The sequence below is a fragment of the Pezoporus occidentalis genome, unplaced genomic scaffold (assembly GCF_034315485.1).
Source record: "Pezoporus occidentalis ecotype Australia unplaced genomic scaffold, CSIRO_AGI_Poc_V1 ctg61, whole genome shotgun sequence".
Taxonomy (NCBI): Eukaryota; Metazoa; Chordata; class Aves; order Psittaciformes; family Psittacidae; genus Pezoporus; species Pezoporus occidentalis.
This window is the reverse complement of record NW_026915955.1, coordinates 3,329,558-3,354,886: the sequence shown is the minus strand read 5'-3', so window position 1 is coordinate 3,354,886 and position 25,329 is coordinate 3,329,558. Positions and strand designations below refer to the sequence as shown.

Sequence of the window (25,329 nt, the reverse complement as noted above, 5' to 3'; positions counted from 1 at the left end):
ATCATACCTCTTTTCAAGAAACTGGCTACAATTCAAACAAAACTATCCCTAGAATCACAACAACAATATTCCTATTCCTACAGACCCTGTAGACTTTGCAGAAAGACCTAAAATGTTTTGCAATTTTTAATACAAAAATTAAGCTAGAAAGTGCTTGGTTCCACTATATGACACAAAACTGGCCTTATGACTGTAGTACTATACAGACCACAGGAAGCTTTGCTCTGATGGTTGGTTGGCTTTTCCTCAGACTCCACAATGCAAGAGATACTGTGCACTTGGTGGGTAAATTCCCTAACTGTGTGGTGGGAACAACACATGATTTCTTATGGTTTTCACTCCCCTCCCCTATTCTAATACTGTCAAGAGCAAGACTGCTGCTCAGAATAGTATGTACAGCACTCCTGACAGTAACACCCTGCAGTCAGCTGAAGCCCCAAACATCATTATGGTGCTTATAAAAACAGGGTGACATATGGAGAGGAAGAAACATGACCAGCAGGGTCTTGGCAGAAGAAAAAAAAAAAAGCTAGTACACCCATCCACCCACCATTAGTCCAACTAATCTGCTTGCCTGCAGAGGACAGATTTCAGTTTGAGGCTTAAGTCCATCTGAAATATAATAATGGACTTCTTAAAAAGCTTTCAATTTCATCAGATAACACAGATTTGAAGGGGAAATGCATATTTCACTGCAGACAAGATCATTTTTTCCCAAGCACATAAATGTACAAATCCAGGTGAACTGGAATTAACTGCTACAGAGCTGGACCACAGTAGCATTATGAGAGCCAAAAGCATTTGGAAAAGTCAGTTACTCTGCCAATAGCAATTTTGACACTAAAGATACAATTGCCCCAATTATTTCTTTTCTAATAGAAAATGCTGATGCACAGGAAAAAAAGTTATTTTCCCTTTCTTTTTTTCTTTGAAAATGCTAGACTTAGCTGTTATTAATTCTGGCTGGCACTATTCATGAGATGTTTTTAATGGAGTAACATAACATGCAAACGAACCTTTCCGTGAATAGAACAGATTGAATTAAAGCCACAGGCAAATCAAGTTTTTCCGTTTAAGTGGAAAAATCAGATTAATAGCCAAAAAAAAAAGGGGGGGGGGGGAACCCCCAATGTAATCTTGCCAAATTACATATTTTGAGAGCCTTTTTTTTTTTTTTTTTTACCTCAAACGTTCATGTCCTCAGAATATATGTATTTTTTCACATTTCATTTCAACAAAAAATGCAAGTAAACACTTTGGAATTTCCACATTTCCATGATTCCTTCAAATCTGCATTACAAAGGATGCATTTCTTCCATATGGTAAAGCAGAAGTAGGACAATAATAAACAGTACAAGTAAAGCACACCTAGTACAATCATATTCACTAACAGCCACTTCCAGTTGGCATCCCAAAGTAAGCAACCACCAAAATGGCCAACATTTCCCCCACAAAATACTTCTATTTTTGTAGGAAGCAATTTCTCTATGGCAACAGATTTTTGCTGGTCTGTTGGATAATTATGATACCAGATTTGTTTGTATATTGTACTTGCTTTCTTTCATTTTAATGAATATTTGTGAAATCTTGGACGAACCAATAGAACTACACAATATATACTCATCTATTCAAAATTTTGAAAGGGATGCTAATCTACAAGTACATCACCCCGTACGTGGGATAAAGACTGCTAATGTGAATAATAATGCATGACAGTGAAAAGATACAGTTTATTTAAATTTCATGTTGGTTTTATACTGGTTTGTTACACACTGACGTATTTTACCCAAATCCATAAATCATAACCTTCTAAATCCTGTGAAAACAACCACCGAAGTCATCACTGTCAGACACTGCAGAGGTAAAACATTAACTATAAAAAAAAAATAGCTAGATATTTGGAAGATTAATAAAAGTCCAAGAAACCTTAAACACCATCTGAAGGCAAAAAAGATTCTAACCAGGACAAATAAAACTTTTCGAGAAAGAAAGTACTGGTAGTTTAAAGTTTCATTAAAAATAAAAAATATTTTCTGGGGTGTAGGGTATTTATTTTTTTTCCAGGGGGGTGTGGGGGTGGTTGTTGGGATTTTTTTTATTCTAAAGCAAGAAATCTGATCTGACACTGGTCTCTCATTGAGAGAAAAAAGAATAACAAACTAATAATGTATCTTCAATTTAGTGTAGGAAAAGAATTCAGCATAAAACATAAGTATGGCATATATGGTGTTACATCACAGAATCATAGAATCGTGTGGGTTGGAAGGGGCCTTCAAGATCATCTAGTTCCAGCCCCCTTTCACAGGCAGGGACACCTTCCACTAGACCAGGTTGCTCAAAACCCCATCCAGCCCAGCCTTGAACACTTTCAGGAATGGGGCATCCACATCTTCTCTAGGCAACCTGTTCCAGTGCCTCACCACCCTCCTTAGGATGAACTTCTTCCTAATGCCTAATCTAAATCTTTCCTCTTTTAGTTTAAAACCATTACCCCTTGTCCTATCACTACATTGGCCTTTTAAAAAGTCAAAGAAACCTCGATTAAATTACTTCTGTAGTCCCACCAAATGCTTACAAGTTAACATTACTTGCTTACTTGTATGTAGTTTTTAAATACTAAACCAGATTACATGATTTAGCCAGGTTCAAATAGAAAATCTGTGGAAGAACAAAGAGCAGAAGCCAAATCTTATGACTCTCAAAACCAACCTTTTTAGACATATTAAAATGATCATGTTGCCCATTCCTGTCTTAGATAGTTGCCCTGATTTTGCCTGGAATACATTAACTTTCTGCATAGCAGCTGGTATAGGACCATGTTTTGGATCTAGAAGGAGAATAATGTTGGTGACACCCTGGTGTTTTAGTGTAAGCACTGCTCAGCAACAACTAAGTCAAGGACTTTCAGCTTCTGATGCTGCTGTACCAGCAAGGAGGCTGGTGATGCACAAGAAGTTGGGAAGAGACACAGGAGGAACAGCTGACCCCAACTGAAAGAAGGGATATTCCATACCATATGACATTATGCTCAGCATATAAAGCTGGGGGAAGAAGGAGGAAGGGAGGACATTCAGAGTGATGGAGTTAGTCTTCCCGAATAACCATTGTGTGTGATGAAGCCCTGCTGTCCTGGGGATGGCTGAACACCTGCCTGCCCATGGGAAGCGTTGAATGAATTCCTTGTTTTGTTTTGCTTACGTGCATAGCTTTTACTTTATTATGAAACTCTCTATTTCACAACAAAACCCCACAAGTTTTCTCACTTTTCTAATCCTCTTCCCCATGCCAACGTAGGGGGGGAGTGAGCGAGCGGCTGTGTGGGACTTGGTTGCCAGCTGGGGTTTAACCACAACAAGAGTATAAGCAAACCTAGAACAGGATTAACAAAGCTCATGAGATTCCACACAAAGAGACAGATATAGAGTGACACAAACAGACTGACACAAAAGATTACTGAAATCATCCAACAAGACTCCACTGAATGCAAAAAATCTACTTCCATGTAGCACAACCAGATACCAAGTAAATGTAATTACCAGTGGAAACATAGTTTCCAACTGGTACTTTTTCAGTTTCATACAAAACGCTGTACAGATTAAAAATCAAAAGAGGTTTAAGTTATTTCACAGAAGGGCTCTACTGAATCTTTTTATGGAGAAAGTAAATTGTTAAAAAAAAAAAAAAAGGCAGTGAAAAATTTTATTTCAGTGTTTTCCAAGATGATTAACCATAAATCTTGGGACAAAGTTTTTATTTCAAAATTGACCTTACTTATGACTTATTATTAATCCATTCTTCAGCAAATAGCAATATTGGCTAGATACCCAACTCTAACCCAAACGACCCAAAACATATTAATTCACTGTAAAAAAACTCTTACTGTACTTTCCTTCTCAACACTAAACCATTATTTTACAATATGAGATTATAATATAAAACAGTGTAACCTGAAATTGTTTTATATTCTAGCATGTGCTGCATACAATACTTCGCTATGGTTAGCACATATTATAAATTGAGGCCCAAATTCATTTCCTGAGAAATATTTCAGCTTGCACTTTAGAAGTTGATTTAGTAAAGCTTACTGAGCAAAGGACTTAGATTAATTCAATTCTGTGTTGGTATGTCTTGAAGCAATAAACTGCAAATGAAAACACCCACCTTACTTCAATACATAGATTTGACACAACAAAATAAGCAAGCAAAATAAGCAAGTAAGTTATATTTTCACGGCTCCCAGTATGAATAGCAGTTTAGCTATACTGCAACAAAAAACAGTAACTCTGTAGTCAGCTTGCTATCTAGACGCTTGATTTGTAGAACAAGGTACCATGCAGTAAATTGAAGTCTCTTATTCTTTTATCCCTTGAGGAACTGGATTCAAAAAATGACCAACTTTTGCAAAGCCCTGACACTTCATCATGATGTACATTCAACAGATAAACAGCTAGGAAAGAACTTGCAAGAAGCAAAGAGTGGACCCACACCACACACAAACTGATGGAATATAAGCCTCAAATAGTGTTTTGGAACTCATGACAAACCATGGCAGAACAGAAAATTATTTCCTTCAGTTTTTTAGGAACCTGAACACAAACATCTTTGGAATTACTTGTCTGCAAGCCCCACTCCCCAACAGCCCCTTGTTTTACCCTGTGCTCCTTCTGAAGCAGGAACATAAGCTGAAGCTTGAGGAAGCTGAAGACAAAGACACAACAACCCCAAATGTCCACATGGAAAATACTTCTTTACTAAGGAGCTGCACTAACAGCTATTCCTTTCCAACTAATTCAGTAACCATCCGCTTCATAGGTGTACACCTTCCCCGGCTCATTACTTCATGCAAACAAATTTGTTAATTTTTAGTCTTCTTTCACAGTTTGGATCCCAAACACAGAAAGGCGTGCCAAGACGACATGCCAGCCTGAGTTATGAAACTACAAGCTTGACAACCCTGTAACTACACACATTTGTCACTAAGAGACCAGCAGGGAAGAAGACAAACTTTTTAAAAAGGCAACACACTATGCCAAGGCTGGCAATAAAACAGAACATGAGAAAACTTGTATTTTTAAATTTTAACCTTAAAACCTAGCACTGAATGCAAGGGCTTCCAAAGAGCAGAGGTTAGATTTACGAGTTCATTTGTAAATCAGCACATTTATAGTTCTCAAACACTTTCATCAACATAATAAAAATTTCTCAGAAATGACCACTCCTTGTTGTAGCAAAAGTAATTTTATTTTTTTCTGCCCTGGGCTTTCAACCTGAAAAAAAAATTAGTCTTTGAGCAGAGAATGCAATTAATTAATCTAAATACTGATGAATACAGACATTATCTTACAGATTTAAGAAATGCTTCTTTCCCTTACTCATGATTTAAGATGTTACGAAAACTATGTATCTGCCCTGATCAGTAAACTTAAGGAGCACAGTAGTGCTTCTAAAGTGAATGCAGCATTAAAACTGAGGTCCCAGCAGCTAAGATAAAAGCTAGCATTTGGTCTAAATCTGGGCTTTGCTGAATTCAAACCATTTATATTTTCATTTGCCGGTGTCATATCTGTACCAAAACATACTACAGTTATGCCAATAAGGGTAAAATGGTACTAATTAATTACTTCCCACTGGCAATAAAAATAGCTGATACTATAAAGGACAGCTTCTTTATAAACCACAGGACCAGGCAAGGCCTCTGCAGTTAGGGAGAATCATTGAGCAGAATTGATTTACATTTGACTATACAGTAACTTTGCGTGCATTTGGCACTGTCTTTATGTGTCTCTCATCGATTTGTTCTCTTGGGTCTAAAAAATAAAAAAAAAAAAAAGAGAGAGAGAGAGATAGAGACCTTCTGGGCAAATGACACAATGACTCATTAAACCCTTTTACCCATGAAGATGCTTTTAAATGTTTATGTCACTTCTTTAATGACATTTTCTGTATCAGTGTTTTTTCAGTGTAAGGCAGACATTTACCAGGGCTCTGGTTTGGTGTCGCACGTACACCTGAACATCTTGCTTATCTTATCAGCTCAGAAATTGTTGCTGACATCACAATAGTAGTTATTTACATACACAGAATTAAGTTTGTTCTGTTACTATTAACTCCCAATTTTAAACAAAAGAAAATGGTAAGCCATTTACTTGCTTTCTGAAAATACAAATGATTGCATGTGAAGACAACAGCATATTAAAATACCTCATGCATCCCTGTAAATGTTAATGGAAGTGTATTAGATACTGAATGAAAGCTAATTTAACTCAAGCATCAGACATATTTATCTTCTCTATTTCAAATCCATTTTACTGCCCACTGCAGACAAACTTAGTTTTCCTGTATGTATTCAGATTGGAGACCTAATGATACAAAATAACTACCCTTAGTATCAAATTATTTTTCAACTGCTTTACATTGCAGTTTTAAGTTTCTCATTTTCTTCACTCATATTCTTTTTCTAGTCTCATAATAGTTTGAGAAAAAGTCATATCCCAAAAGCAAATATTTAACCTTATTAGCTTCATGCAAAAGTTGTCTAGGCATATAAAGGTCCTTCTGAGCAGCTGTTCTACTGTGGCTTACAGTCATGTTTGGTTTTCTGTTTTCAGTGTTCAATTATCTAAGTGGAAATTAAACTTCTGCTGGCATCTATGTGGATTCAAATAATGGCAGAAAAAGGGCAGGGGTGAGGCATACAAAAGCTTCCTAAATCTCCTTCTTTCTTACCTTATTTAAAATAAAAAGTAAAAAAAGTGCCTGCTTTACTTAAATTTACCTAAATCACAAGCATTTCAAGACCAACATTTTTTCCAATCTATGGTTAACAACACACCTAACTTATTTTACTAACACACTCAAAACTGAAAATGTTGCAACATGAAACAGTTCATTTCTGGTCTAAAGTGCTAAGACTTTATACTATTAAGATATGAGTAAGTACATGGCTGTGAGTAGGTACAGAATCATAGAATCATTGAATAGTTAGGGTTGGAAAGGACTTTACGAACATCAAGTTCCAACCCCCCTGCCATGGGCACGGACACTTCACACTAAACCATATCACCCAAGACTTCTTCCAACCTGGTCTTGAACACTGCCAGGGATGGAGCATTCACAACCTCCCTGGCCAACCTATTCCAGTGCCTCACCACCTAACAGAAAAGAATTTCCTCCTTATATCCAATCTAAACTTCCCCTGTTTAAGTTTTAACCCATTACCCCTTGTCCTATCACTACAGTCCCTAATGAAGAGTCCCTCCCCCGCATCTCTATACGCTCCCTTCAGATACTGGAAGGCTGCTATGATGTATCTGTGAAATAGGATGAGAGAAAGGGAACAGAAAGGGCAAGAAAGAGAGAGAACACATACACGCGCACACACACACACACTATAAACCTAAAGCAGCACAGCCTCCTTCAACAATACCCTTCAAAAAGATTTTGTTTTACAAGGGCTAAAAGAACTAAGAGAAGCGAAAGGAAGTACAAAGTCTCCCTTCAGACACATTTTCAGTTACTAACTTTCAAGAAAAAGGCTTGAAATCAGAGAAATTTAAGCCACTGGAGCTAATCTACCAGTATTTGAATTAAGGTAGTGTCTTATTACCCCTTTACTTCCCAAGCAAGCTCTATGGCTCACAGCACCCATCACCCAGTTAGCCAGCAGTTAGGCTCCAGGTCTCACTCCAGAGTTGTCCTTGTCTCTCTGGAGCAGGAACAGTGTTTGGACACTTGAGGAAATTTGAACAAAAAATGTAAGCCAGAAAAAAGAATAAAATATATAACATGATTTAGTGGTCAATAACAAGAGTAAGGTGGATGGAAGAGAGCTACACAAAATACCAGAAAGAAATTGTCACAAAGTCACTGAAATAACTGCTGGAAAACTGCTGATCCCTGTTTAAATGGCCAAGAGGATGATTTATAGAGTGGAACAGAACCTACAAATCCAGCTGCAGGGATTCATTTATCTTGCCTTTTCCATTTTTACGTGTGACACACACTACCATCTGCTGGACAAAGAGCCAAACTAATTCAATAACATACAAGGTTTTTTTTTGTCGTGAGAACCCCTTTACGATCATGTTTACCTGATGCAGATGCAAAACAACCTGGGATGTGTGGAGACCATATAGTGCTGTAAATGACACCTTCGTGGCCTTTAAAAGTGCATAATGACTTCCCCACAGCTGGATCCCACTGAATAAAGTAAAAAGAAAACTGTTGAGGCACACATTCAATAAAGAAAGGAAAAGGTTTCATACATAAAAACTTTATGCAGAAAGGACTAAATGAACTTTTTACCATGTGTCATGAAAAGCATTTGTATATTTAAACTGGTATCAACTGAGGGATAAAGCAACATATCAGTTAAACCAGAATTTCAGCCACAGTGTAAAAATAAAGAGGGAAAGTGAATCAATGCTGTTTCTTAACAGAAAGAACTCTCACATCCAAAACAAATCACATTTTCCACCTCAACATACCAGCTTCGCTGTTTGATCCCATGAACCAGACACCACTAGCTGCTCTCCTCTAGTTTGGCTCCAGTCAACACTATATGCCTATAAATGATATAACAGCCTAGTTTAGAAAGAGCATTAGAATACACATTTGAGACTCTATTCAGGCAAAATTTCACAAAATAAGACTTGTATTTACAGATTGTATCATAACCAGCTAAGGAAACCACATTGGATAAGTACCACAAAGCTTCCAACAATACCATTTACCTGAACAAAAATTTAACTTAACATCCCAGTCTGACATTAATGACACACATAGGCTCAGAAAAGTACCCAAAAAGGTAAAGATGGGCCAAAATAGAGAGGGGGGAGGGAATTGTAACAAAATTCACATAGATCCACCATCGCTGTAAGTTTCTACCACTTAAAAAAGCCGTAATTCAGACTGATCTCTTGTCCCTGATCCAATTTATTCAAATATCTGGAGTTTCTAGTTGCTAGCAGTGAAATTTTCTCTCCACTGCTGACTATGGAGTTGACTTTGAGGTTTTAGCTAACAAGAAATGCATTTTTTTTATGATATCTAGTTCTCCTAAGAAATACATGTCATAAAATACTCGATTTTCATCTTGTCCAGGTTCTATGACATTCTTTTTTTATCATTCATCTCTTCAAACAAATAAAATAAACAAATCAACTTCCCTTGTGACTAATCATTTCAGCTATTTAAAAATTGCTTTTCACTGTGTAGTTGAAATAAGCTCCCTCTTCTCTGACAGTTTATTCTAATGCTGTTTCGCACTTGACAGAGGATCTCTCACCTTAGCTGCTGATTTTTCAGCTCTGCTGCCTCAACCAAAACAAACGCTCTAAGGTAGTTCTTTAAATTACTTCAAATCTGAAAGTCTCAAGACCATGTACAACTTCCATCATCAAATGCACCATATCTTTTATGTACTAATGGAAGCTGCATTCTATATTGTCTAGTTTCACTCCACACTAAAATGTCTCAATAAGCTGCAGTGGGACATGAACCATATCAGTCCTAAGGTGGATAAATATCAGCTAAAAGTTTATTTGCTTCACCTCCTGACTCAAACAGACCCACCATGACACTTCTCAGAAATGTGGCCACTACCTACCAGTAGTAAGTGGCACTGTGCTCAACAGCCAGGCCAGTAACCACTGAGGGTTTGTACTCCAGCTAGGACAATCTAGTTCTAGCACAGCATTAGATCTAATTTGCAAGTCAACATACTAGATGCTGTGTTTGTCTTGGATAGATGGAATCCTGCACCAAGTAACAGCAACCCTGTTTTGAAGGTGAAAATGTTTGGACCTGTGTCACCAGACAAGAAAAGCAGAGGAAGCTGGACCAGAAAAAAAATCCAGCAAAAGCCAAAGTCTTTTATGGGAAGTATACTGTATGAGAAAGAAAAACAAGGAATCATTTAGCTAGTTCTGAGCATTTTCATTGCTAAGCAATATTTCAATACATGCTAGATTCAACTTAATCTGTTTTTCATCTATTGGCTTATTTCCCATAAGTGGAAGGCAACCACGGCCCACAAACTGGATTTTCTACAACTTTCCTTTTTTATTTGACAATGTTACACTTCCTATATACTGAAAGGCATATTGCTCTGGCACCAGTTTGTGCTAGCTCCCTTCCTTGGGGACCTTATAATCCCAAAGTACAAGACACTTGGACAGTACCTTCACAAAAGCCAAATAACAAACTAAGAGTCAATTCTTCTGTTTGTTTTTCCAAACCATGCCTTTACCTCTTGGCTTTTCTACCTTCATCAGCTAACTACCAGTACTATGGCTCATTAAAACACCCTCCTTTTCAACCTGACTCCTCCTATTAGAATAATAACAAAGGACACAGGAGTATCTGTTCACATTTTAAAAACGGAAGGCATCACAGTTCTCCAAAGTGGCACCCAAACTCCGCATAAACATTACCCTCTCTCCTTCCCCCTGAATCTGTCTTTACCTCTTAAGCTGTTGCTGTTTGGAAATGCCCCTAAATGTATCACTACATAATGCCTAATGCTTCTTCCATGTGATACTTTAGTTCTCGTATGCCTCAACAGCCTTATGAAGTCAGCTCAGTTGAAGTGTTTGGCTCTCTTATTCATGTCCAGGATCTCCCAGAAAGAAATAAGTTTGAGAAATATACACCCATGCCAGACAATTCACCCAGCCCCACATATTTAGGATATTATCAGATCTACTGCACAGACAAGGCAAAGCACGCATATGGCTTACATCTCACTCACAAGCTATCCGCACATAGATCTGTTGAACATGTGCTGTGACATGGATCTGCATACATATGGCAGACACGTTCAGGACTGCCCAGCACTCTGCAGCTGCATCACAGGCAATGGAACCTGGGCAAATTTTCCTTCAGGCAAGAGTTACAAGCAGAACAGACAACAGGCTAAGAAAAAGCAAGAGCCCTTTTCTATTTGGCATGTGACAGGTGTGGCTAATGGGAAGAGAATGAAAAACAGAAGGTGTGAAAACCAAGTAAGACTTTTAAACTTCTTTGCTTTCCATGCTATCAATCAATATTTACAGATGCTTCAATACAAGCTGTGTTGAGCAATTGGAAAAGCCTAGTAAGACAGAATAAACCTTCCCTGTCAATCTTCTAGTGCTTTATCTTCAATCATAAAATACATGATGAAAAAATATATAGAACCATAAAATAATAGCTCAAAAATAAATGCTTGGGCTCACTTTACAAGACAAATTTAATTCAAGCATTCTTTTGTCTCGCATTTCAATGAGACTTCATCAAAATGAGAGTAAATTAGATTAATTTATTCATGAGATTCAGCAGTTGGTTAGTGCTGGAATAAAACTCATTGTCTTTTGATAATAAAGACGCGCTTTGAAATTAAAAATGCACATTCTTTTTGAACTACAGACAATAACCTCATTTAGAAAACATGAAACAGATCCCTGTCAGTCTTGCATTAGAAAAATTATAAAGTGCAGTGACAAAGTTGTCATTAGAAATGTCAGACAGGGATTAAGTATTAGGAAGGTAGTCAATCATTCTAAAGAGCATTATCTGACAGTGTTTACCACAATCTATTAGGTATATTCCCCCTGGGATCTATCCTCTTAATGCATGTTTATGAAGAGTCAACACAAACCTTTCATATCTCACAATAAACACTCAGCCTATGCTTTCTATACTGTCTTCCTAACTCATGGCTGAATGCATTCACCTCCCCATGCTACCTGCTGAATTAAGACTTGGACACAGAAACGTTTACTTCACAAACAACAGATGGTGTAGCTGAACAAAAATAAACTTATGGATAGAATTTCAAAAGACAAAAAAAACCCAAACCAATTTGTTATTATGCTTTGTCTACATCTTTCTGTTACTCCCATCAGCCTCTGAACACTATTATAAAATCCTGATCAGAACTATGAACTCATCTCTCAAAATTCTTTATTTACACAGTATATGTATTAAACCAAAGTAGCAAAATAACAAAGAATTAAGGTACAAAAGACAGACTGTCATGTTACTGCAGTCTTTGGGAATACACAACTGGATTTCCTCCATCATTTTTTATTGATTACCCATCCACTAGATAATTTTATTAAGATTTATGTCATTTAGCTAGTGTCAGCAACCCAGGCTGACTGCATCTAAAGTTCAAAGAGAGTGGTTAGAAGGAAAGCATGCGGAAAAAAAAAAAAAGTAGAAAAATCAAAATCACTTGGGAGAAGATAAATATACTAAAGTATAAATGTCCTGAAAAGATGCAAATACAATTATGAACATGAATATAACACTTTACTGATATTGCAGTGCATAAAAAACTGTATCAAACCAAGGCTAAAAAACCCACGTGCTGTCCCAGTATTTGACTGCTGTTACTTGAGTGGGATCTCACAGGTGCTAGGATGTAAGCAGCTCCCAGGTACAACAGAAGTCCTAAGGATCTCCATTATGTTTATCACTCTATGTCCTTAAGGATAATACTGCTATATGGAGGGTTGGAATTAGATGATCTTAAGGTCCTTTCTAACCCTATCTGTTCTAAGATTCTATATACATCTGCTGTCTGATTTAGACCTATCCAATAATGCTCTCTAAATATCACAGAAAGACTGCAGTACTTTCATACAACACAGTGATTATGTAGCCTGTAAAAAACCACAAAAGCTGTATCTGAATATATTGTATTCATGTAATTAAGTGGTACCTACTACAGGGTATGAGTGTATATATAAATATTTACAATAGACAATTTACTTTATATTCAAAATAATGTTAAGTTATAAATTCGAACCATTGATCCAAATAAAGTTTAAAAATAGACAACAAAACCCACTTTTGACTGTAAGACCACAAATAAATCTTTTATTAATTAAATTATTAGATTGTCCATTAAATTTTTCATGTTTGCCTGGCTTACCTCCTGAGTGTGCTCTTTATAGACTTGCAGCGGACCTTTGGCTTTAGCTGTATCCCAGATTTGCAGAGATCCATCTCCACTAGAAGTGATCAACACATGTTCATTATTCTCACTCCAGGTCACATCAAACAGGCCATCATTCCAGTCAAAACTAAATTGGAACAGTAAAGACATTTTTCCGTGAGAAAGCATAACATTAAAGTCTAGACTAGTTACATGTAAAGATAACATTCCTTTAAGTCACCCTCTTTACCACCCTAAACAGCATTTTTCTATATTAGTTTCCAGTAAATCTCTTTACAAATAACTTGTCATAATATCAGCTTATACAACTGTACGTCAGAATAGGTTGATTAAGCTAAAGCATAAATGAGCCAAGGACCTTCCACAAACAGAGAGTTAAAGCTGATTTCAGTCTGAAACTTGTCAAGCAGAGACAGAGGTACTACATGTCTCAGTCTTATCTACGGTTTCTCCAGGGTGTTGCTACAGAGGTAAGAGCTCTTTGTCTGCAACAACTGTGGTAAACAAAGAAATAAAACTGTGTTGGGAGAGCTCTATCCAGTTGACAACACCATTAGGAAGCTGAGTCACAACCAAAAACCAACAGAGAGACTGTCATGAACATATTAAAGATCTATACATTCCCTTAAAAGTGCTTTCAACATGCCAGCAATTTATCATGTGTGATCTGATACCGTGTATTAGTTGCTCTGCAACAACTATCACTGACCCTGCTGTTATCTGATGGCAAATATGAATTTGTTTACCCCCTTTTCACTGAAGGTTCAGCTAAGTTCAGGTTAAACTTCATGACACCCTGCAGTAATGATGAGGGAAAGGCATGCACACAGAATGTTCCAATAGAGAAAATGACACAGCTTATGAATCAGGAAAATAAATAACTTTCTATCACCAAATAAGCGGAGTCACTGGAAATATAGAAATGAACAGTACTAAACCAGTGCACTTAGCATAACTAACAACTTCAACGAGTCTTGCTTTATAATTAGGAATTAAACAGCTTCTCAGAATATGATTAACTACTTGTTAAGCATTTCTATTTCAGCCCTGTTAACCTAAACAATTGCTGTTTCAAAACTTTATTTAAAAAAAACTTTACGGTTTAATACTTGACTGCTGTTGACCTAACCTCTCTCCTCCTCCCACCCAAACCCAAATCAAACTCTTCTCAAACCCTTAAAATATTGGATCTCCTAAGAAGGACCTCCATGACTTTACAGAGCTTCCTGCTGCATTTTCAGTACGAGTCAATCTTAAGGGCATAAACTTAGATGGCAATGTGCTCTTCCTAAAAGGCTAAAACTTTTCATTTTAAGGTAGGGCAGAGAGGCTGTTTTTAATTTACACTGGAGGTTTTCTGTAAAATGGAATGGGTGCAATCCGGATTACTTCCCATAACAAAATCTATGAAATGTAAACCACTCATTCGTATGTAAATACAAATAGAATCATATGTATGTAAATAGAAAGACATGCATTCAGTAGATAGCGCAGCATAGATACAACACTTCTTATCACTAACAATAACCCAAAATATTTGGGTTGCATCTTGTACGCACAGGTACATAATAAGATTTTCTCTTGCAAAAACAAAACACAAGACCTATGTTACCTTCTGAGCAGAGCAATGCCAGCTTCATTTTGTTCCAGCACTGCCAGAGTCCCACAGCCTAAACCAGCAAAACAGAACAAAACATCACAAACTAGTTCACTCATGCCAAAGGAAACTACTGTGGTTCTGCGGCAGCTCCAAAGAGCATCCAAACTTTAAGAGGCCATACAATTAGTTGCATAAAAATAAACATCCTCCTGTCTCATGTTCTCTAAACAGTAATTCATTTACATCAGACTGGCTTTTGTTTTGTTTACTCCAGTATACATGCAGATGAGTTTGGAAAAGAAACAACTCACTTACAAAGCACCTAAGTGCATTTCCCCTAGGACCCTCACATTACAGACATACCAGCATGAAGTTCCTTTTTATCATTTTTGGTAACAGAGCAGACATAAAACTCTTTTTTTCTGCTGAATCAAATAATACAAACATGGTTCAACAGAAATGAAACAGTTCTGAGAAAACACACACGGGTGCTGCTTTCCCATGTGACTGGGATATTGTCAGTCATTCCACATTCAGAAACTTATTTAAAATTATTGTTTTCAGCAGCAATACTCCCACTGGAAAATAATATAAAAAAATAAAATATCACTGCTGAGAAAAGCTCTGCTTGCCTTTTCAATGGGACCACAGAGTCACAGAATGATGTGGTTTGGAAGAAACCTTCAAGATCATTTAATTTCAACCCCCCTGTCACGGGCAGGAAGCCCTCACAATAGACTATGTCGCTCAAGGCTCTGTCCAACCTGGCCTTAAACTCTGCCAGGGACCAGGCACCGCCAGGATGTGCTCGGACACTCAATGACTCGAGACTAAAGAGTTAAAATTTGAAGGATGAACTATTTTCAGGACATTTTAGTCACACTGGATACGTCTCTACCCCTATATTTATTCTCGACACTATTAAATTAGTACTCCCCTGCGAGGGTTTTGTGAGACTACCATCAAACCAGCGGGTCTGCGCTTTCCTCGGCCGGAGGACCCGCCGGGCGGGGCGGCTCAGTGGGAAGCACCGGCCGGCAGCCTGCTCCAACCTTAGCCCCAGCTCGGCTGCACCAGTGCGGGACAAAAGCAACGTGAAGAGAAATCCCCAAACGCTTTCACAGACACTGACTGTCGACCCGGACACCCAGATTTCCATCCACTAAAGAGCCTCCGCGACGAGCCCCCACTGGACACGGACTTTAACAGATACCCTCCCTCTGCCCGCCGCCGCGGAAGCCCCGCCTGCACCTGCGATGCCGTAGTACTGCGCGGCGGCGCAAGCCACGCGTCCTGGCCAGTAGGGCGAGAATTCCACCGCGTAGCCGTGCAGCCCCGGCAGCCGCAAAGCAGCTCCTCCCGCCGTGCCCATGATCCACGGCCGGGCCTCCACTGAGCCCTGCCGCGCTCGCGGCTCCGCCGGAAGCGCCCCGCCCGCCGGGCGGTGCTGAGCGTGCGGTGCCGGGGCCGCCATCTTTGGCGATGGCAAGGGGCGGCCCCTGGGCCCCGCTGGCGGACTCAGCTGAAGAGGGCTTCACTGCCGCCTCAGAGACCCCCTTCCGGGGTCACAGGGAAGCTGCTGCGGGTCGTCCCCTTCTGCCGTGGCTGATGGGTCCCTCTGTGACCGACCGTAGAGGTGGTGGCGGCCTTGGGCCTCGGTAGCTTATTCGTCCGTCGTGGTTTTGTCCTCTGACCGCTTCAGGGGAGAGCTGCAAACTTAGGAGGGCTACTGAGAAATTCATCGCTTGGTACTCTTAGGTTGTCATACACGGTGATTTGCGGTTAAGGTCACGTGGCCCCGACCAGGCTTTGGACCACTAGCCGCCAGTTTCTCATCATAAACAACTGTGCAAAATCACCTGTCTGGTGAGACAGAGGTGACTTCCAAACTTGAGACATAATCCATTCTTTTGTATTTCGACTAAGACATACATCTGTTTGTTGTGTGTACAGCAGCTTGAACATGAGATGTCTCAATTATAGTATAAGTATGTATGTTACCTGTCATTTTCCTTTCAAAAAGCTATTGTAAGGTATTTCATCCTCTAGTTTCTTGGATAGATCTGCATGTTTTATCTGCATATTTATGCATATCTTGTGATACCCTTGTGCTAAATGCCCTTTTATGAACAAACTCAAGATCTCTTACACCCATGACAAATTCTGTTCAAACCAGTGAGAATTTTGGCTTTGAAAGGAAGTGGGTAGGGAGTGGTGGTCAGGTTTAGGAAATAAGTCAGCAGAGCATCAGCTGCAGCTTTTATTACATTCTATCCTGCATATGCTTTAAAGAACTTTAAAATACAACAATTATTCTAGTTGGACACAGACTACCCTAATTAGTTTTAGTGACCCACCCATAAGTGTAAAGATAAAAATGTAAAAGTATTATTTTACACATTAGGAAGATACAGCAAAGGAGCAAAGGCACATTAGATTATTTAATCAAGGTTACATCATGGAGCTTGGAGGATATTTACATACTCTTGCTACTCAGCTTTATATTTAAAACTAAACCTTAGCTACAAAATCTACTGCAAAGCCACACAAATTGCTTAAATTGGCACTCAAATGCAGATCCCTTAATTAGACAGTTCTTGATCTCATGGTAAAAATGAAAACAAATATGCTATCGAACAGTCCCCAGGATTTTAGAATCAAATCAATCCAAACCCACTGCAAGTGAAGCTCAATTTAGTGTATCATTTGGATTATCACAACAGCTCCCAAAGCCTCACAACTGGCAATTTATAGGCTTAATTTATTGACAGACACGATATGAGGTTAGTTATTTTAACCCTGGGGCAATGGAATACCTTATGGAATTGGCTACTACAGGCCAAATTCCACTGATTTTAGCCTCTGTGGAATCTTTTTTAACAATGTATATTTTCAAAATCCAAGTTTGTAGACAATTTTCAGAGAAAGTGTTTTTTTGTTGTTTTTTTTTTTTTTAAAAAAAGTAATTGCTCTTTGCAGCTGGGGTACCAGTAACAACATTTGAAAAGAATCATAGCCACTGTTGAGGTGCAGTAGGTTGATTTGGACATGGCTATTTGAGAGGTGGTGTTTGGGAGTCTAGTGCTTGATGGTAGTGTAAGTCCAGTTGGTTTATGGACAATTTATCATTGATAGATCTGAGTATTGTAAAGGTTTCAAGTCCATTTTCAAATCTAGTTGATCTTTTGTAATGAGTGAAATTCCACAAAGAGGTTACACAAACAGGAAGTTGTTCTTATCAGTGGCCTAGCTTTGTTTTAAAGACAGGTTAAAAGAACTTTTGTAGACATCAAGATCAGGAAGTGGATAAAAGGTTACAAGGAAGTCCTGAGAGAAGGACTAGTTCCCAAAACAATTTTTTTTTCAGAGGCAAACCTGTAAATTCAGGCTTTCAAGATACTTAGAAGTAGGAAGCAAAGTAGTAACAGCGAGTGGAAGTATTTGTGTGGGAAGATTTCAATGCAGAGAGAAGTAACAATTAAAGAAACAAAAGATATCTTCAAGCAAAGAGAGAAGGGCCCGACAAAGCTGACAAACATGACAGCGTTTCCTCCTCAGCGCCTGCGCAGCTGAGTAAATTCAAGAAACATGAAGGATCAGCAACCACAGGAGCATTTTATTACATTGTTTATTGTTATTTTATATGCAGCCATTGAAACCTGCCTCGCCACCGGCTGACACTGTTTATCCCCCGTGCAGCGGTAGGTGGCAGCCACGTTCCACGTACAACTGAGAGCCTTCGGTTCTGGGGCGGAATGCCGCAACTACACCATTATTTTATTCCTAAACCAGTATCACTTCAACGAATCAAAAATAAAATAAAATTGCTTAGGCTGTAACTTTTCAGTTCACATTCATACTCCGCGTTAGCATTAAATCGGTAGTTGAGATGCTTACAGCAATATCCTCACACTGGGTTGACCACTCTTTTAAATCCAATAAACTCTGTTCTGTTACTAACATGTCCCTCATTTCCTCAGGTTGCCAGCTGACAACTAGGTTAGGTGAGTTGGTGACCATCACTGCTGTATACACAAATCCTTCCAAAAGCTTTGCTGGGCCACACAAACAGTAATCAGGAAGGCTCTAGTCCAAGTACTTAAACAAATGTAAAAGAGCTTTCTACCAGAGAATTCTACCAGATTGTGAGCTCAGTGTCACTCACATGCAGGGACTGGTAGCTTAAAAAACTGAAAATATTCACAGACTGCAGTAAACATTTCTCTGTCTTAGTTATAGAACCATTCATTAGGCTTCGTGCCATCAATATTGTCTTCTACAATAGTGAGCGTGTATTGACTAACAGAAACATAGAGATGTTCGTTCCCAGCTGAAATTCCCGTATAGTCATTAAAGTTGTATCAGCTGAAGCTTTAAGGAAAGCATTTAGTTTCCCAAGGGTCATGATGAGATTGCAAAACTGGCAACAATGAAAATAAACATATGAAATTAACTAAGGGGGCTGCAGGAATGAATGCAAAGGGAAAATGAGGGTTGTGGAAGTTGGAAGGAAAAAGCAGTTAGCATGGAGACTTTTTCTGGAAGTTTAAAGGAACAAAATAAGCAAGAGGAGGAAAGACACTAGAGCAGAGGAAGATTTAGATGAGGAGATTTAGAAAGAAACATGAGAGTTGTTCGGGGGGGGGGGGGGGGGGAAGGGTAAAAAGCAAGAATTGCGCACATTCTTCACCATGCTCATCAGAAAGGGCTCCAAGGACAGTTCTGACTGATGAAATACCCAAACCCAGTGATGTATCTGCACTGCTCCCTCAGCATTTGCTGACTGCCATTTATGTGCACCATGCCATAATTTGGTAAACAGCTTGATCGTGTTACTAGTGTTCCATGATCAGCAGTCTCCATTTACCTGACCCTTTGTGATACTTAAATACTTCTTTAAATGTTCAGTGTAATCATAGATTTACCTCTTTTTAAAGACTGGTGGCTGACTGCCTCATAACAAAATTACCCTCTTTCTAGTGAACGTAAAGGCTGCTTCTGATTGTCTACAGTGATACCCTTACCCTAACTTTTAGTCTAACTTTTTAGAAACGAGGTTTTTATTTTAGTTTAATCATTTCTGCTGCTTGTAAGAGTTCTGTTCAGTAGCTTACAGAAATTGCTTTAGTTTAAGTACTTTCAAGATCTCACTTGGATTTTGTATCTGCAAATTTCTTGGCCTTTTCTTACACCCATAATTGAAGCATATTGGACTTCACTGCTGCAAACTTCTTTGTCCTTCTTATCAGTGAAGAGTTTACAGTGCATCTCCAATCTCTCATTCCTGTATGCTAGTTATATACCTGTATATTAGTTGTAAAGTAGTTAATTAAAAGGCCCTTAAATTATGGATGAAATTTAGCCTCTATTTTAAACCCAGTATCTGTAGCGATGTATTTTAGTCCATTATGTCAATTCTATCAGCACTACTACTAAAATTCAAAATGCAGATTAGTCTAGAATAATTTTTCTCCCTTAACTGGACACTAATGGCCATAATACATGAAAAATATAATTTGGGTAGAGTTATGTTAAATGCATGTATGCACAGATTTCATCTCTATAAATCTGAATACATTTGAATTACCTTTTCTGGTCTTGGGTCTTGTTTACACTAGTTTGAGTGGCTAAATCAAGCCTGTGTCATCCATCATATGTTCTTTGTCACTCATCAAAAATTGCATTTATATTTGCAACTAAGAAAGTTGGCAAATTCTTGGATGTTAAAATTATAAGTGTGGTTAAACCTAGAGGCCAGTGATGTATAGCTGTAAAAACATAATGAAGAATGAGTTGTTATTTCAAAAAATTTCCAGCTAGCTACCCACTACAAGTTTTGTCCTTAGAAAAAAACAGAGTTGGAACAGGGCGATACCCAATTGTGATTATATGCAAATCATCCGGTGCTAAAGATGTTAATCTTATAGCCCTTTAGAAACAAGTGAACAAGGTAAGAGTATTTCTCATAAAACATGAGGTGGTGTTTTTTTTGTTTGTTTTTTTTTTAATTATTATTTTTTTTTAATCCTTGGAATTATCATCTAATCAGACGTTAAAACACAAGAGCTCCTAAATGTCTAATCGCGTACTTCAGGGAGTTTACAGATTAAAAGATGTGTTTCCACTTTACAAAAATACGGGCAATTTGTGTTTGCTATTCAAAAGCATTTTGAATGTTTTTTTCCCCCTGTTTAGGGTAAAGCCTCACTCCCATCCAAATCAACAGAAAAACTAACTTGAATTTGGAAGACACGGTGCTGATAGTGAAGCAAGCCTCACGAGCCAGTAATGCTAAGTGGAATAGCATGCTGCTTCCGTCTCCTTTCAGTCTATGACTTCCTTCTGTAGTTGACAAACACAGGCTGTTCTTGAGAGCAACAGGGACATATTGTTCTTGCTTCCTGTAAGGTGATGTAACTGCAATGCTGAATGGATTAACACTGAATCTGTGTTTTGTGGAAAACGACATAATTTAGAAAAACACCGATTGCCATTCAGACTGTAGCAAGAAACAATAACCTACTGTATCTGGCGCTTAGCAAATATTAACTTTTCCCTGTAAGAAATGAGTCTTTGGTTTCCTCGCCATCTTCCCACCCCTTCTACCCATTTCTTATCAGCAGAAGCAAATACCAGGCATATCTCATCAAAAAAGGGGACTGCTCAACACAAAAGCAAACACAGCAACTGAAGGTACTGCAGTGACTAATTTTCTAATTATTCCAGAATTGATCCTCTGTCTACAGAGATCATGGAAAACAATGATACAAGAGCAGGCTTCCTGCCAACAAGTTGCTTAGTCTTACCAACATCAGTTTTAACAGGACAGAGCTACTGATATGACATACAAATGTAACTATACATATATAGAGTACTATTTTTCCTTCTTTTTCTCCTGTGATATTTAATAGAAACCCCTAAGAATTTAAAAATTCTAGTAAGCCAATTTCACAGCATTTCTGTTTAAAAACACACTTCAAAGGCCTCAATGTCATTTCCTTCTCCAACCCCGTCTGAATTCCTTAGACATTCACTCTTGGCCTGCAAATCATCTGAAAGATTGGAATGTTCTCCCTTCATACCACATAGTATTTCAAGTATCAAAGGATTTTCCCCTCTCCCTGGACTTAGGAGGCCTACCCTGCAAAGTTAGCTCAGCCTTTGGCTACGTACTAGTTATCCCAACTTCTTCGTTTCTTTCTGTAGAAGGGGTATTTTCACTAATTATCAGACATTTCGAGTTGTTCTTGACAGATTGCTTCCAGGCACCCTCGGCCCTCTCCAATGGCTGTCACCTCGCAGGGGCGCCCAGGGAGCCGAAAAGTCCCGTGGGGACGCGGCGCCGCTCCCCCGCCCGGAGAGCTCCCACTCGACATGCGGCGTACGTTATGCGGGAAGGAGGGGGGAGAGGTATTTCTGCCCGGAGGCGGGGCCGGAGGGAGGCGTCCGGCCCTGGGGCCGCCTCAGCCCGCGCAGCCAGTGGTTTCGCAGCTGCCGCTTGGCAAAAGCCGGGGCGCCCAAGAGCGATCGCACAAGTGTTTCTTCCCTGCGGTCGAGTAATCTCGCCCCGGAGAGCGAAGCGGCCGGAGGGAGAACGAGGTCCTGGGGGAGGCGGGGGAAGGAGGCTGAGCTGCCGGCGGTCGGCTCGCCGGGCAGCCCTTGTAGGTTGGGGGGGTCGGGAACGGCGCGGCATGGTGCCGGCGGCAGACACCGAGGGAGGCTGAGCTCGTCTCCCCGCCTCCGGCAGCCCTCGTTACCGCCCAAGGGGGCCTCTCGCTTCAGCCCGGCCGCCTCTCTCCGTCTTTAACAGCTCGGCGGGACCGTTCCGGGGCGGGCGGCGCAGCATGGCATCCGCCTAACCCTGGCCAGCGCCACAGAGCTCGGGACGCGCCGCGGCGGCGGCGTCTCCTGCGCCGGGATGAGTGACAGCAGCGAGGGGGTCATCAGCTTGCCGGTGCCCAGCCCCACCAGCGAGGAACCGCTGGGCCGGCGGGCGCAGGGAGCCGACCCTGGCTCCCGCAGCCTCTTGCCCGACTGGACTGAGGATGGCACCGCCGGGTCGGGCATCTCGACGCGGGCCAAGGGTGTCGGTCGGCGGACTGCCGTCACCTACGTGATCAACGAGGCGAGCCAGGGGCCGCTGCTGGCGGCAGAGAGCGGTGCCTTGCAGAGCCTGCGAGAGGCATGCGACGCTGTGGGCGCCACGCTGGAGACCCTGCACTTCGGCAAGCTCGACTTCGGCGAGACGGCCGTGCTGGACCGCTTCTACAACGCAGGTGAGAGCGACCTGCCGGGGTTGATCGCTGCCGTGAGAGTTCGGGCCCCAGCCACCCGGGGTTCACCGCGGGGCGGCGGGAGCAGGCGCGGTGCTTTCCCCGCTGAGGGGTCAGCGGCGGCCGCCCAGTCCTCCGGGGGCCGAGACCCGAGGTGCCCCTGCCACCGTCCCGCCTCGGTGATACCCTCCGGCGGCCACGGCGGTTCCGTGAACAGGTAAAAGTGAGTCAGAGCCTGGTTTTGTCCCCTCCGCTAATATGTTTTGGAGGAGAAGCACTCCGTCAGCAAGCGCGCTGTGAATCAGCACTTGTCAGCGCTTGATTTTTACCCGTGGGTTAAACATGACCTAGCTTTCTTTCTCCCAGTCTCCCAGCAAAGCGCAGGGATGCGAGTTTTTACCACAACACGCTGAGCTTTGCCTGAAACAGGCAGGAGCTGCGAGGCCCCGGGAGCTTTGAAAAGCAGATCTGGCACCAGCTGTAGCTCGACAGTTTCTTGGTTCTGACAGTGTCTGGGGCGCTCCGTGTGTTTGTACTTGGAAGTTTATGCCTCTGGTACTGGTTGCATAAAACGTTTATGATGGATTGGCTTGAACGAAGAGCTACACTCAGCAATCCGGTTAGTTCGCAGAAATCGCCCCCCTACTGCATCCTCTCACCCCGGTTTGCAAGCTTCTCTGCTGTAGAACTGTCATAGCTCCATCTGAAGGTGTGGTGTGACCCAAGGTTCTGTGTTATGTTTTGCTTGACCCCATTTTTAAAAATTGTAACAAAAAACTTTCCTGTCTTTTTTTATGTTATCGGCAGATACATGGTATGAACATAGAACATAAAAAAAAAAAGCCTTCTTACTAGATTTGGAAAGACTTCTTACAGCTAAAGTCATAGTACTGAATTAGTGTCTTTTTGCCTTAAATCAAAAGCAGGAAGTTGACCTGACCTATAATTCTAAGCTTATTGTGTGGTATGGGTTTTGTGTATGTGAAACAGATGCAAGAAAAAGCATCTAAAAAGTTTTGACTGATCTTGTAGTTTCCTCCTCTCCTGGGGAGAAGGGAAGAGAAAGAAAACAAACAAATAAAAAAACCTCAACCCCGGTGATATTGTAGCTAGTTTCCACAGAAGACTGTTGGGCAGGGGCATGCATATGGGTGTCATCTCCCTGAAACTTCAAGGTTTGCTTTGTGGAATGCGGCTTTCAGTTCAGTGAGGCGGGTGATTCTGAAGCATGCAGTCACAACCTATTTCTTGTGCCTGTAGCAGAGCTGTGTCATTTGAGGTAGTATTCTTGGAAGTCAGAGGAGCCGTCTTCACAGGTGGAAGGCCACAGAGCTTCTGTATGGATCCTATACTCTGCACAAGTGGAGAACTACTTCAGATTTCAGGCACCCTGACACCTTTTCATTCCAGGGCGGGTGAAACCTGAGAGTCTGTTGGTTCTGTTGTGGAAGCTGTTGCGTAGTGAGGCCACAGAGTTGAATTATCCGTGATGTTTTTGTGCCTCTTAGGTCGGTTAATTTTTAGACTCTGAGCTGTGCTATAGGCGGAGTCTCAGCAGTTCATGGAGGCTTTTCTTGTAATGGGAGATTTGACTTGAAGTGGGCCCCTTTTCATTCTGGCAGTAGGTGTCTGGCATATAGTGCTACATAACTGCACACTTATGTAATATCATTTGCTTATTTCAATGGCTTTTGAGCAAACTGTGTAAACGTGAAAACATTACTTTTTCTTTCAGTAGTGTTTAGCTGTGGGAATGTAATCCAAATGTTGCAAAACAGGAAAAATACTTTGCCATTCTGCTTTAGTAGCAAAGTCCATAAACATGTCAAGAACTAAGAGGGTTCATCATTTTCAGCCTCTGGACTTAAAGGGAGCAGGACGTAGAAGTTTGTGTCTGCTCCACTTTGTACTGTTTGATCTGAGGAGTCATAAACCAGCTGCAATTCTGAAACTGCATTGTGCTGCTGGCTCTAATGCTGAATGTAGGTCTAGAAACTGTGAGGTTTTCATACTTGTTTCTTTATTCCTGTTGCATTTTATTTAATCCTGTTGCATTTAAAGAGTAGAAGCTGCGTAAGCTGAAGAATGAAGATGGAAGAAAACCAGAAAGGTCATGGAGGGTGAAACTGATTCATTATTTTCCAGGTTTTTTGCACAGATTCATTATTTTTACTTTTTAACTGCTTTAACAAGGGGTAGGGCAGTACATTTGTAGGTGACCTGGACTCCTTTCCTATTACCTTTCTTGCTCTCTCTCTTGCTGTGTTGCTTTCAGTGATCAAAGAGGATATTAGTAATATTTTTTAAAAAATGTCTGCACACTACATTATTTATTAAAAAGTAGTGTGGGAAAATAGTACAAGCATGACTCAATGTCAAAAAAGAAGTCAGCAGTAAAAGTAATTTCAAATTAGGTGATAGTTAATTGGTCATATTCAAGATACTAAGTCTTACTAGACTTATTGTAAAGGCCAACTAAGTCACAAGAGTCAGGAATGATGTGATTTCATGAA

At 40.3% G+C, this 25,329-nt stretch overlaps 2 protein-coding genes across 2 annotated transcripts in view; one reads left to right on the top strand and one right to left on the bottom strand.

The window, feature by feature from the left end:
• Positions 1–15,986, bottom strand: part of PEX7 (peroxisomal biogenesis factor 7) — a 45,364-nt gene extending 29,378 nt beyond the window's left edge. Inside the window, exons 1-5 of the mRNA XM_062639666.1 lie at positions 15,795–15,986; positions 14,556–14,613; positions 12,920–13,070; positions 8,487–8,564; positions 8,091–8,199 (exon numbers count right to left, since the gene is read on the bottom strand). Coding sequence (XP_062495650.1) covers positions 8,091–8,199; positions 8,487–8,564; positions 12,920–13,070; positions 14,556–14,613; positions 15,795–15,915 — 517 coding nt within the window. The 5' untranslated portion in view covers positions 15,916–15,986. The remainder of the gene's footprint in view (positions 1–8,090; positions 8,200–8,486; positions 8,565–12,919; positions 13,071–14,555; positions 14,614–15,794) is intronic.
• Positions 15,987–22,049: 6,063 nt separating this feature from the next.
• Positions 22,050–25,329, top strand: part of MAP3K5 (mitogen-activated protein kinase kinase kinase 5) — a 102,493-nt gene continuing 99,213 nt past the window's right edge. Inside the window, exon 1 of the mRNA XM_062639634.1 lies at positions 22,050–22,819. Coding sequence (XP_062495618.1) covers positions 22,462–22,819 — 358 coding nt within the window. The 5' untranslated portion in view covers positions 22,050–22,461. The remainder of the gene's footprint in view (positions 22,820–25,329) is intronic.